The 14,494-nt window shown below is 41.5% G+C and overlaps 1 protein-coding gene across 1 annotated transcript in view; it reads left to right on the forward strand.

Annotated features, from left to right (window-relative positions):
• LOC120797455 (thyrotropin-releasing hormone-degrading ectoenzyme-like) overlaps nt 1–13,626 on the forward strand; it is a 137,973-nt gene extending 124,347 nt beyond the window's left edge. The window contains exons 16-20 of the mRNA XM_040141143.1: nt 47–154; nt 5,852–6,019; nt 10,117–10,257; nt 10,408–10,489; nt 13,474–13,626. Of these exons, the coding sequence (XP_039997077.1) occupies nt 47–154; nt 5,852–6,019; nt 10,117–10,257; nt 10,408–10,489; nt 13,474–13,626 (652 nt within the window). The remainder of the gene's footprint in view (nt 1–46; nt 155–5,851; nt 6,020–10,116; nt 10,258–10,407; nt 10,490–13,473) is intronic.
• The last annotated feature ends 868 nt before the right edge of the window (nt 13,627–14,494 follow it).

Below are 14,494 nucleotides of genomic sequence, written 5' to 3' on the forward strand. Positions count from 1 at the left end.
CTTCCAGTATGTTATAATATACAGTACTTTCTCTCTGTCTCTGCAGGGAGTTACAGAGGGAGCTCCTCATGCTAGCTTGTAGCTTCGGGAACAAGCAGTGCCACCGTCAAGCTGTCGCCTACATCTCTGACTGGATCTCTAGCAACAAGAACAGGTACGAAAACACACACACACACACACACACACACACACACACACACACACACACACACACACACACACACACATAAAATTGGCAAAATTAGTGAAGGTTCATGCCAGTCTTGAACGTACCACTTTGACTAAACATAGGATTCCGACTTGAATGAAGTGAGAATAAATAAGAGTCCAGAATATGTTGTTAACGGCTGCGGCTCTAGCACCTGAACCCGCAAAAAACAATGAACCCCAAATTGCTCCCCGTGTGTGTGGTCGTGGGGGGAGAAATGGAAGTCAAAACGCCAGATGCAATGTATCATTCCAGATTCTCAAGTCCAATTGTCTCAAAGTTTGAAGAGGAGTAAACCATGTCTGACATCCAGAGACGGCAAAAAGCACTGCAGCTTTCATCCAGCCAGCCTCTCACCCTCCTTTCCCATAGATCCATTTGTTTCTTTGTTCCTTCCCATTTCACTCTCCTCATGTTTGCCTCTTACTTTTTCTCTTTCATGTGCTGCTGGCTTGTTCGCTCCCTCTGGGTCCTTATCGAGATCCGCAGTATTAGATTTCAAACAGCGAGTTAAATAGAAACAGATGCTGTTGTTGTGTACAGGACAGCACAGAGCTGAAGATAAGAGGCGTGCTTAAATAAAAAAAAAACACTACACTGAACACTGTTTCAGACCCTGTCCAGCAGATTTTATGAATGGATTCTCAGAGAAGGAGCTCTGAGGAGGATGTCCTCGCTAAAGTCACATGCGCGTTGGCGTGAAAGTTCGCCATTCAAAACTAATTGTTTCTGGAGTCAGTACAACTTGTGTCCTTTCCAGCATCCAGGTTTTTTTTTCAGTCGTTCAAAGTTAAGTTGTTGTTCACAGAGCGAGCGACGAGGGAGCAGCTCACATGACAACCATATGGCAGCGTTTTGGAAAAAGCTGCTTTTTCCATCCTCACTACAACACGGGTCTGGCCTATTTAAAATTTGGGAGGCAATTTGGAAATGGTCCATCTTCAGTGATGGAAAAGTGCCAGATAAATCCACACTCATGCAGGATTAATCTCTCCAGGGGTGATTTTTTTAATACTGCACTCTCCATTCAGTGATTTAATCCCATCTGGAGGGCACATGTTTGTGGTTTTCATCCCAGGTATTAATTACAAATCTGCTTTGTATCAGAACGCCACAATAATTGGAAGTCTTTTCAGGCGAGAGCTCCTCTGACCTGGCTTGACAATTACCTGAAAAAGAGAGAAAGACATGAAGTTGAACTTTATTTAGCCTCTTTGTAATTCTCTGTACATTCATTCTGGGGTTTTGCAGTGGTGTGTATGAAGCTACAGTTACAGTCGCTGTGTGACAGAAAGGTCTTTGATTTGAATGAGTCAAACAGCAGACCTGCGTCACACCTGAGTCTCCTGTGTAAAAAGGGTGTTAGAAACCATCTGCTGTAATGTGACTGGCTAAAATCCTTTCCCGAACAATGAGTGTAATTACTGCAGAGAAAAGCTAATGCGCCTACATCCCCCTGGAATATTAATCATGTCCCACTGGGGTTTTTTTGAAAATGAACCCTCTAAATCGATCCAAAAAAGATAAGTTTTGAAATTAATCTCAGTGTGGCTTGCAGCCATGGCTGGATTAACCTGGTAGGGGGGTTCCAATGCAACAATGAGCTGCTTGGCCTTCATTACACTGCCATGACATTTAGTGCAGACATTCATGGTTTCCCGACGATATATTTGACTGTCTGAGTGCGATCCTCTAACGTCTCCTCTAGCGCCACCATGAGGTTGACATTTGCGGTTTCGAGTGAAAGACTACCATTGAATGGATTGCCATAAAATTGGATTCACGCGTTCGTGTTCCCCTCAGGATTAATTGTAATCAATTTGGTGATCCTCTGATTTTTAATCTAGCACCGTCATCGGTTTGTCCAACACAACGGATTATGACCAGATACCAGTTAATAAAAACAAGAACAAGGACCCAAACTCGCATCTCCTGTGTGAAAGTCACAAGCCCACCCACCATATCTGCCTCGCTGCATATAAGGAAAACTACTTCCCACAGTGGTAATCAACCCTAGTGTTGGACATAAATCGTGTGGCGCTGACTCATCCAAACTTCCATACTTCCAGGGACTGGGATTTCAAAAGCCCTGAATTTTGGACCCCATCCGAAGACGCCCCCTTGGAAACCAACACACATAGCGTATATTTATTTATGCCGACAGTGCCAACGGTCATTTTTACTGGCTTCACAGTTCACACCAGGGCTAAACGTAGTCTCTAAATACTGATGATTCAAATCATCAGTTGAGAAGCACCTGAGTCGAGCCTTATTTTCTAAAAACACATTTTTCTCCTGTTACGGTGATGACAAACCATATGGTCAGAGCTTGTACAGAGTCGCTCGGCTCCACTTGAGTATTGAAAAACTGACAAACAGACGTAAGACTGAGTCAGACTGAATTCAGTTTGGACGCAGCTCAACTCGGGTCCCAGGTTGACTCTTGGTCATTAGGAACCAAAGGGACCCATGAAGACGTCTACCACGAATCAGTTGACGCTTGATGAAACCTGGTGTTCCGGGGATCCCTCAGTCGGTGAAGCAGCCTTGGATGTGGCCTTATTATAGTACGATTAAAGGACATAGTGTATATCCACAAACAAATACATAAGCCCCTGCTTTTTAAAGCCTCTGTTTGCTGGAGGGGTTGTATTCGCTTCTTTTCACATATAGAGCTACAGTGGCTGATGGTAGTCCGGGTTGTGAAATGAGTCCCAGCCAGCTGCTTTTAGTAGCTCGTGGGCTGTGCTGCTGATAGTACAGCTGGTTCTGAGGATAGCGACAGCATAAAAAAAGGTCGGAGTCTGCGTGGATGGAAGGTATAGGCGCTTCAGTAGCACCCATCATGTCTGGTATGATATTGGAATTAACAGTATATATACAGTGGGCACACGGCAGCGCAGCAGTCATCTTTAGTCAGGGTTTAACTACCTGACCGAGCTCACGCTGGTCTGTCGAGTGCCTTAAATGTTTTATCAGTCTGGCAGAGTGATTTTCAAAATTCAAAGTGACACTTAGACTGCATAGTCAGTCAGACAGACAGGCAGACATATGGACGGACAGACAGAGCAGATGGTGGAGAGACATGTTTACTGTCAGAGTGGGAGTTTGATGCTGAGGAAGAATGAGAGGGAGGGAGAGATATTTCCGGAGAAAGATAGAGCTTTAGGACATAAAACATCCTCTACAGGCTCTTAAAACACACTCACACGCACACTCAGAGTGAGTGTGTTAGTTAATGGGATCAGAGCCATCTGGAGGTTTCCAGAGACTCTCCTCCTCCATTTCATATTCTGCAGAGAAAAACTACTTTATTACTGTTATTTCTATTAGAAACAACAAGAAGTCAAAGTGATAAAACAGCAACATTAGCAGTAGTAGGAATAGTAGCAGTAGTACTTCACGTTTTACATGATAAATAATCTGCTAGTGGCTTAGACATCGTGTTATCTGGTTAAACACACTCACATTCATAAATGCACACACTTCAGTACACAGTGTTTGGCAGATGTCGTCTGAGAAGGACTTTAACGCCACAGTCAGCAGTAATGTGGAAGTTAGCCAGTGTGTGTGTGTGTGTGTGTGTGTGTGTGTGCGCGGGTGTGTGTTGAAGCTTGCTCTTAAGTGGAGCATCTCTAAAATGATTTCCCAGGTCGCTGAATGATGTAATTGTCGCTGCATCACTCACTCTGCACTCACACAGAGTACGCACACAGCCACAATACACACACATATAAAAAATATACATACACAGAATATATCAACACACACACACACACACTCACACGGTGTGGTAATTCAGTATATAATTTTGCTGCCAGCTGAGCTCACTGTATTGTGATGAAAGTTTTGATTTACTGACAATTTAGGTCAAGTCCACACACGCATGCACATTACAGTGTGAAGGAAATGCTCACCTTTTTGCTTTACTGATGATTTAGGCCAGTGACCAGCTGGGGCACGGAGTGTGTTCGTGTGTGTCAGTAGCACGCTGTCGGTCAATAAAACACCCTACAACGGACGCAGAAGTTCCCCGTGGTGATTCCGTACGCGCTGCTGTCCGTTAACTCCATCGGGGCTCTGGTTGCGTCGCTGTACTGTTACTGCTGTAACTTTATCGCTCGACCTCCGCCTTGAGGGAATTTTTGTCACAAGCCTGCGCTTGGACTCAAGAATGAAGTGATTGGATTCTGGCGGTCAAAGGTCACTGCGACCTCCCGTCCGTCCCATTCTTGTGAACGCGATATACCAGGAATGTCCGGAGGGAAGGTCGTTACAACTGGCACGAACATCCACTTTCCCGATTCTAATATTTTCATACAGGTCAAAGATTTGTAGTAAGTTATTATGTAGAGCATCCTTTTTTTTTTTTAAAGTGAAGGCATAATGGCGTTATGAACACAATCTTCAAAGCTGAGCAAAAAGTGCATTTCCATCCACCTGTTTTAATGTTTTATGTATTTGTCTTATTTTCAGTTTCCATAGTAAAAAACAAACAAAAAACAACAATATCACCAATTTAAATGAACATATAGGTCCATTGTCAGTACCCGCAGACACGACCCACAGGAGCGGAAGCTCTACCAGACCTTTGCCGTCAACAGGCAGATGAGGTGGTGGAACAGGCACAGGTTTAGGCAAAGAACAACTTGGTTAGGTTTAGGATGGGTTCGTGGTTTGGGTTCAAATAAGTACTTCCTTAAAGTTAGAGGACCTTCATCGTCATGGTTACAATAATAAAGGTGCGATTAAGGTTATGGATAAAAGAAACAGTGACTGTTAATTCAGTTTTTTTTTTTAGCCAATTTTTTGGTGAAAATTTGCGTTTGGATGGAAACCTGAATACAACAGTGATGTGCATGTATTTTTGCAAAAGAGTTATCACATCAGGAAGTACAGGTTGTACAGACAGGTAGCACACACTGTATACCATGGCTTAGCTGACAACAGTGCTTTCAGTCGGCAGTTACCGATTCATTCACTGACTCTCATGATTCAGTATTGAAGATTTTGTGTAAGAGATTTGTTCATACATTTACCACCTGGTGTTCACTCACAGTCTCCCCTCCCAGGTCCAGGACTTACTCGGGCCCCTCGTGTGGTACCAGTTTGCCAAGCAAGCCAAGGGGCAGGATCCCAATTTTTGCTCAGTACCCAAGAATGCACATGTATCTCCTGAAAATCTTTATAAATCTGACCAAATTATGAAACGCAAAACATATTCCAACACAATTAAATCAGTTCATCTGGCAGAGTCCACATGCCACTTTGGCTTACTGAGACTTCTTTGGGTTTCAGTTGGTGAGAAAGTGTTTCCAAATGTGTCTTTGTCTGTGCATTTCATGACCTGAGTCCGCAGGAGAAGCGAATGGATTTTTTTAAAGGAGCTCCCTAACTGAATCAGAATTTCTCACTTTGCACCCAGAGAGAGTCCTGGTTAATCCTGCGGACGTGTCTTATCAGGGTTTTATTACCTTTCCTGGTCCACTCTCACATTTGCCCGTCTCTTCCCCTTTTACTTAGAGTATACTTATTAACATGCCGTAAATATGACACACAATTTACTTTTGCTGTATTGGACAGGTTTTGCGTTGCGGCTGATTGACTTGGTCAGTCCGATGGCTTTATGTCGTGTCTTTGTAGGATTCCTCCCAACATCAGAGACATTGTTTACTGCACTGGGGTCAGTCTGATGGATGAGGACGTGTGGGAGTTCATCTGGATGAAGTTTCACTCGTCCAACGCCGTTTCAGAGAAGAAGATCCTGCTGGAGGCTCTGACCTGCTCGGACAATACCTTCCTCCTCAACAGGTACAAATGGCACTGCTGTTTCTGTTGGTGTGCATCTTAGTGGTTAGAAAAGGATTCGGCATTGTTTAACCTTGTAACGTAACACAAAGATTGTTGAGTGATGGATAACAAAGCTTTTTTTGCAATTGTTTGCCATTGAAGCTCCACTAATCAATATCATTGATCTGAACATTGGGTTAGAAATGTCTCTGTACTTTTGAAGGGCTGCTAGTCCCACTCATCCCACTGGGAATTTAATTATGCAGCTTTCAACTACACTTTGTGAGGCTTCCACAGACTGTTTTTCGGCTCGTTTAAGGATCCCCTGCAGTTGCCAAAAAAACAAAACAAATTAGCATTTTCACAAAATCAACATTTTCTAAAGTTTGGGATCTATGTGTTTTTTTATGAACGTATAGGCGTGGACAAGTGCCTGTGTACTTGGATCAGGGCCAATGTTGACCGCGCTGGTCAACATTGGAAAAGCTTCCTTAAAAACGTATACTGGATACTGTGTTATTTAAATCATCAGATGAAAAGAACCAGCAGTGACAAATTGTAACTACACATTTTTTGTCTGTTGAGATGGTCACTGTGTCAGATTAGGTAATCATAGAGTCTGAAGTACTCATGTGACTTGGACAAGAGACTTTTACAGCTTACTTAACATTGATGTGTGTTGGGAACCATTTTCGTTGTTTCCCCTGAGAGCACCAACAATAAATGTTTCCATGCGTTGTCAGGATTTTATCAGTGAAAGGGAATTCTATGTTCTTCCCAGTCGCTAGAAACAGGGTGGGTGTGCAGGTGAGCATCAGACATAATATCAGTGCAGAAGGTGATGTAGCAGGCCCCAAAAGTCCCAGATTCACTGTGTGTCAGTTGGTTTTTGGTATTTTATGAATTTGAAACAATAGAGCACATACAGTATCAACTGCAATTGTGTGGCTCTGTCTTATAGACGGGCTCTGTAATACTGTGTAGTCTGAACTCAGGAGTAGTTTCTCTTTTAAACTTTCACACACACACACACACACACAGCCAATACCCATGCAAAAGTTTAGCTATCGCAGCAGTAATTGATCACTTCCTTTGCCACTTGAGGGCAGCAAAACAAGCTGTAAACATATTATCACCGTATACATTTGCTGTGGCTAACGTGTTAGCAAACTGTTTAGACATTCAGTAGACAGAGCGACATGATCATCCACCTGGAGTCATGTTAGTGTCCACCTGATGAATCTAAGTCGAGTATTCCCTCTTCTTTTAGCTCTGGTTTTGGTCTCCACCAGCTCCTGAGGGAAATATCTGACTCTTTAGCCGCAAAATGCTCCACTATGTTCACCAGCTGGTCTCTAACTGCGTCTGTCTGCTCTTTTCTGCTGCGAAGGTACTACAAAGTGGCATTTTAAGGTTTTTTCGTAAAAAAAAGCCGCCTGCTGCTGCTGCTGCTGGATACAGGAATAACGAGAGCTCTGAGACTGAACCAAAACAGTAAAGTTGTAAGTCATAAAACCATAACAATGAGTTGACAGACATTAAAAACACTCCATGGAGTTGAGTCGGGCGATAATTCTCTGGCGGTTTGTCAGTGAGAGCAACACCTTTTACATTACATGCTGCCGTTTGTTCCGCTGTTAATATAAAAACATGCATTGGTGCAGCTTTAAGAAGTATACTTCAAGCATTATTTGCTTATTTTTGCTTAATTGTGTTCATTTTTGACAGCTGACTTAAAACTGTCGATGTTGGAGATCCTTAAATGCAGCACGAGAAGAGTTTTCCAAACAGGCCGGGGTCTCAACTAAATTACTATATGATAATAACAAAACACCTCGCCAAAAGATTAAGGTGACTAAATGCTGAGTGATGGAATTTTTTTTTAACTGCATCAAGTTTCCGGTCTGCAATCTGATTTTCCATGGCTCACTGGAAGAGAAACCAGATTCCAAACTGAATGATGGTGCACTGAAAATTTGCCCAAGGCCGTGTGTGTGTGTGTGTGTGTGTGTGTGTGTGTGTGTGTGTGTGTGTGTGTGTGTGTGTGTGTGTGTGTGTGTGTGTGTGTGTGTGTGTGTATGTTGCCATCAGTGTAATTTATCAGGAGCCAACTGCTGATATTTCTCATTGAGAAAAATAGTAAGGATGGCTTGTGTGTGTTTGTGTGTGTGTGTGTGTGTGTGTGTGTGTGTGTGTGTGTGTGTGTGTGTGTGTGTGTGTGTGTGTGTGTGTGTGTGTGTGCGCACGTGTGTGTGTGTGTGTGTTTGTACTTGTACTTCTATCTTTCTGAGGACCAGTTTGAGTTATACATCTTGTGGAATGAGGACATTTTGGCTGGTCCTCACTTTCTGACACAACTTAAAGGGCTGTTTGAGGGTTAAGACCTGGTTTTTGTGTTCAGGTTAGACTCAGGTTTAGGTTAGGGTTAGGTTTAGGGTTAGGCATTTAGTTGTAATGGTTAAACGTAGGGTAAGGGGCTAGTGAATGCATTATGTCAGTGTGTCCTCACAAAGATAGAAGTACAAGTTTGTGTGTGTGTGTGTGTGTCAGGTATTGATTTTCCAGCCACAGTAAACTGTTCTGCAATCAGAGAGGTAGTACTGCATGCTCAGATAGCTATCACGCGCACACACACACACACACACACACACACACACACACACACACACACACACACACAAAATCTAAAACCACAGCACAGATACACACTGATTGGTCACACAGGAAATGGTTTCAGCACAGAGGGATTGTGGGAAAATAGAGAGAAAATTGATTTTGGGGTTTAATGAAAAGACGGCAGCTACAAACAACCAGCTAACACACACACACACACACACACACACATAGAAAAAGCAAACCCACACAGATGAAGATAAACTCTGAACACCATGTCGGATGAGTGAACATAAGATTTCCTGTGAAACTCTCTTTGTTCCGTCTCTTTGTCTTGCTCAGTCTCCAATTTTAAAACACACTTAAGAAACTAGGATTAATGTGTTTACACGTCCGAATTATCAGGATTCTGGAGCCGAACGCTTTGTGTGATTGCCAGGTTTCTGTAAATCCCTGAATTCCCTCACAATTCCAGGCAAGCTGGGAGTAATCAGATTACTGTAGCTCATGTAAGTGTTGTGTGTCTGTTTCAGAGGACTGATTCTTTTCTACCTAAAATATATGAACAAATATACAGCTTGTGTCTGTGTGTGTGTGGCAGCTCAATGCTACGGTTGTCTGAAGACAATCAAGAGTTGAAGCAGAAAAATAATCTTTTTTTTTGTCTAATTTTTTTTCCTTTCCTTTTTTGTTCTGAAGAATCCAGTTCATTCCTGTTCATTCAAACTCATCCAACAGCTTATAATCGTCCACCTATTTTGCGCTAATGTTTGAATTAACTTTTAATTTTTGGTTAACAGTTTTTGGTATGGTGGGCTAAAATATTACCCACAGGTTAAAATTTTAAATATTAGCATACAAAAATGTGTTAGCATGTCAAAATATTATTCACATTATAGGAGTAGGATGCAATGCTAATAATTAAGCAGGCTAATAATCATTAGTTTTTTAACCTTTTACACCAATAACTGTTTAAGTTATATTTCTAATATGCAAATGTAATTAAAACTTACAATAAATATACAACTTACCATTTTAGCATGCTAATTTCGTCAATATTAAAATACAAAAAAAATCATATTGACATCAATATCCACAGGCTAATGTTTTATCATGTTAATCAAGTTTATTGAAGTTTGTTAGTATGCTAAAACATTTTAAGATATACAGTACAGACTAATGTTTTAGCGTACCATAAAAAATGAGCATACTAATATTTTCTGTGACATAAGCAGTCGCATAATATTTGTTACCATTCTAGCACATGTGAGACTTTTTACCCACAACCTCATTTTTAGCATGGTAACAAATATTAGCATGCTAACATTTGTTTAGGAGAATCCTTAGCATGCTAACATGCAGAGGAGTACCTCATCGTGGCTCCATTTAGACAACATTAAAGATGAAACGTACACTTTACAGGCTGCACCATTGGACCATCACAACCGCCTCTGACCTCTCTAATCGCTGTCAACTTTGTCACTGAGCCTGTCTGTCTCTCCCAGGTTATTGAACCTGTCTCTGACCTCAGACCTGGTCCCAGAGCAGGATGTGATCGACGTCATTATCCACGTGGGAAGAAACCCTCAGGGTCGAAACCTGGCCTGGAAATACTTCCGAGAGAAGTGGGACGTCCTCAACGCACGGTGAGAGACTGGGAGTCTCGATCAGTCGGTCCACGTGGAGGGTTTCTATATGTTCTAATGTTGAACTGTAAAGAAAACAAAATTACTTGTAATTTTAGGCCGACGACAAACGGAAATAATAATTGTCTCTCTCTTACTGTCTCTGTTCAGTTATGGCGAAGCGTTGTTCATGAATTCAAAGCTCATCAGTGGAGTCACAGAGTTCCTGAACACTGAGAGAGAACTCAATGAGGTAAATACACAAACACGGACACATACACATTACTGAGGTCCTAGACTGACCTTTACATCTAAATGGGATTTACACCTAAATGGGGCGAATTCCTACACTCTGAACACCTGTCTCACAGAAACTCCTACAAGCTACTAAGATACAGCGGATAAAGCTGTTGAAAATAGTAATATGTGTGTCCATATGCAACTTTAGCCAGCTCAGCTAGAATTATCTGGTCCTAATGACCCATAGAACGATGCTCCCTTACACTGAGGTAATAAAAAAGAAATAAAACAAAATCATGAATATCACGAATTACTGCAAACATCAGTAAACATCATATCCCGCTGCAGGAGTCATTTGACCATAGTAAATGATGACACAGCGACAAAAAAACACTGACAAGGCACATTTTCCCGCATATCAACACAATAGGTTACGATAATAGAATATCATGTGTGCAACGATTCTAAATAGGTTCTATTTATTAAGTCATTAACACAATGTGTAGTAACCTACAAAAACTCATTTACAATACTACGTGTACTTTGACAAATCCAACTGACCTATCTCAAGGTGTCTACAGTTACATTTTGAAGTATGAAACTTGTCAATTGCAACACAATCACTGACAATCGTTGGGCTTCCACCTTCAAAGGATGAGGCTGGTCTTTTTTGTCATCCCATGAAAAGACCAAAACCAAAATATGTAAGTCTGTCGGTCATTACTTTCTGACTGGATCACAAATATATAGTTTCATCTTTAAAGAAGGCTCAGTAATTTCCCCAAAACAGCTTGACACTGTAGTTTTTAGCAAACAAACAAGAGGAAATTGTCACAGCTCAGGTTTAGGAGGATTCAGTACTCCAAAATATGTAAAAGTTCAAAACAGTTCACCTTTATTAAGGCTCAGCAGGCAGAAACAGGCAAAGGTAAACAGTCGCAGGCAGGTAAACCAGGCAAAAGGCAAAAGTAGCAGGCAAAGGCCCAAAAATGGGCGTTTGGTCAGCAGGATGATGTGTGTGGGATTGAATCAGAGACGTCATCTGCAGGACCTTCAGATTATCATCATTCCTATGTTAATTCATTTCTCTGCTAGTGCAGATTTTATTTGGCATAATGAACGTCACGAAACTCAAAGATGCCTTATCAAAAGGAGGAAGTAGAAATCAGAAGTACAATGAAAGCAGAAGGAACAAGTAAGAGGTTAAACACTACAGAAGAATGGTTGCTTTGAATCCAACGTCGCGCATTCACAGTCTCACATTTTCTGTAAACATAAAGGGTTGTGCGTGTTTCTGAATAATAAGCTCTCGCCTCATTTTCTTTTGTGATGAACACTTTCTGTGAAAAACAATTTTGTCTGAGATCTATGCTTACTCCTGTTGATATGGTAACAATAAAAAGAGCCTCAGAGTGGGTTTCAGTGTCAGTGAAGCCTCCGAACAAAATCACTATGAATTAAAATGGGACCTCTGAAAAAAAAAAAAAAAAACTGAATATAACGAAAAGTATGGTGTGCCTTTATGTTTGCTTTTCCCAAAAATGTAGCGTGTATAGAAAAGTAAAGTCTTCTTCCAACCACTAAGCAAATCTCAAAATGTGTCTCAAGGTGTCTCAGAGGGGAAAGAGGAATTAGAAAGGTTAAAAAGCACAGTGTATAAGGAAAATTTAAAAACAAAAATGAAACTGTAGGATAGAGGAGAAGAGGGCGGGAGGAAAAAGACAGAGTTAACAATATGAACTGGATTAAAGTGAGTTGAAGGGATAGATTTTCTCCTGCGCTCCAGCGAATCTGTCAAACTCTCAACAACACTAAGTTTCCTCTTCGGTCCTTGACTTTGGGAAAAAAATTAATTCTCTTCCTTCACAAAGTTTCTCTATCGACAAAAAAAGGTTTCTCTTTAATACCTCACCTCTCGTGCTGGAAACCTTCCATTTAATGGCCATCCTTTAAAGCAAAGCCTCACTTTGATAGCTAGATTTCAGTGCTGAAAATTTTACCTCTAATTATGAACCTTTAAACAAGTTTCTCTTTAATTATCAACTTTTAAAAGACAGTTTAGCTTTCACATTCTCTTGCTGGAATGTTTCTGTTTAAAAGGGAAAGTCTTCTTTCACTAAAATATTGAGAAACCTTTAGTTTTGACTCATTGGTAAACATTTGTTTGTACCTTTGCAGAAAAGTAATCTTTCCAATATGGGAATTTTTCACGTTTTCTGCATCCCACTTGATTTTTTTCCAGTCACCTGTAAGTGCAACTGTAAGATTACGACCTGCAAATGTCTAGGTTCATTTGGTGGTAACACACTACCATGGTCGCTTGGCGATATTTTAGACAACGCTTCTAACTTTGTAGCAACAGTTTGGAGAAGAACCTTTCCTGTGTCAACGTGAAAATGCCCCAGTGCACAAATCTAGGTCCACTGGTTTTCCAGTGGTGTGGAAGAACTTGACTGGTCTGCCCAGAGTCCTGAGCTTAACCCCAGACTGTACTCACTGATGCTCTTGTGGCTGAATGGGAGAAAATCCCTTCAGCCAGGTTCGACGTGTGGTGCAAAGACCAAAACCGGAAGAGCAGAGGCTGTTATAGTATCAAAGCCTGTGATGGGTAATCTAGGTACAATAGGCAATTGTCCAGATAGTTTTGGTCGTGTTTCTCAACAACTAATGGCCAGATTTCCCTGAATTTTTCTGAAACTCCTTGACATTGTTTAATGACTCCATAATCTGTGCCACCTTCAGGACAAAACTAATATTTTTAGCTACAGTGCTGAAGACCCTACAAATAGGGAAATCATCAAAAATCAACATGTTGCTGATTCTGTCAAACCCTTTTTTTATTATGGATATAATGAACTCTTATACATCTATGGGGCTGCAATATTTCTGTCATTCTTTTCTTCCCACACAGAGGGGTTACACAGTTCTAATATTCGAGTTACTGTCATCTCCTTTTCCTCCCTACCTTCCTTCCTTCCTCATTATTCCCTTCCTCAGTTAAAGGAGTTCATCCAATCCAGCGGTGTGGGGGCCGGGCCTGCTTTGCCGCGAGCGCTGGAGATCGTTGAGGGCAACGTGCGCTGGCACCGCCACCACCGGCGGCAGTTCTACCAGTGGCTGCGCAAACCTCCGAGCCCGGCCCTCGGCTAACGCTACACCAAACTAGCTCAATTGAAGCAACTGCAAACTGACTGCTAAGCTCGTGCTAACGCATTGCTAGCATACAGCTGCAGTCAGATAGAACAGAAAAACTGACTGAATGACGAGAAAGACTGACCTGACTGGTTATTTAGCTGGTTTCTCTGCCGGTTTTGTTTTTAAAGAAACTTCATTCCAAACTACTTATTTCAGATGGATTATGTGTTGCTTCTTCAACAAGTGGCTTATGTGGTTAAACTGGTTTCTGTGTTGTGAAACAGTAAAGACAAATTTAATTGCTAAGGCTGAGAGCTTGCTAGCTGTCACTGATTCAGTCATTGCTAGCTAGCAGCTAGCCTCAAAACTCCCCAGTGACAAAATCACCCTCAAGGGCTACAGAGAAGACAATCTGGCCAACAACACTAAGAACTTCTGAATTAAAATTGAAACAGATTAACTTCTCAAACTTATAATAATAAACATTTATATTGTACTAGTGTCACAACAAAATCTGTACCACAGTGAAGACATATTCATATCTGTAGTTTTCGGTATTTAACAAGGCTAACCAAAGATGAAGCCTGTGTTTTCAGCCCCCCTCGGCTCCAATCCAAATTCCTCACTAACCAGAGAACCGGAACAGTTTAAATCTGACTTTGCTGTGTTCACTACATTAAACTACAGACCATCTTGCGATGGGATCACACCAGCCACGACTCCCATCAACATGTAGACGTTCCGACCCATGGTTACTCAGTGGTCATTACTACATTATTACATGAATACTCACAACTCATGGGTCAGACCACACCCATCTTCAAATTCTACCTTCATTCTGATCTCAACCACACACCTGTAAAGTTTCGTGACCATATATTGC

Source organism: Xiphias gladius, chromosome 2 (genome assembly GCF_016859285.1).
Source record: "Xiphias gladius isolate SHS-SW01 ecotype Sanya breed wild chromosome 2, ASM1685928v1, whole genome shotgun sequence".
NCBI classification, from domain to species: Eukaryota; Metazoa; Chordata; class Actinopteri; order Istiophoriformes; family Xiphiidae; genus Xiphias; species Xiphias gladius.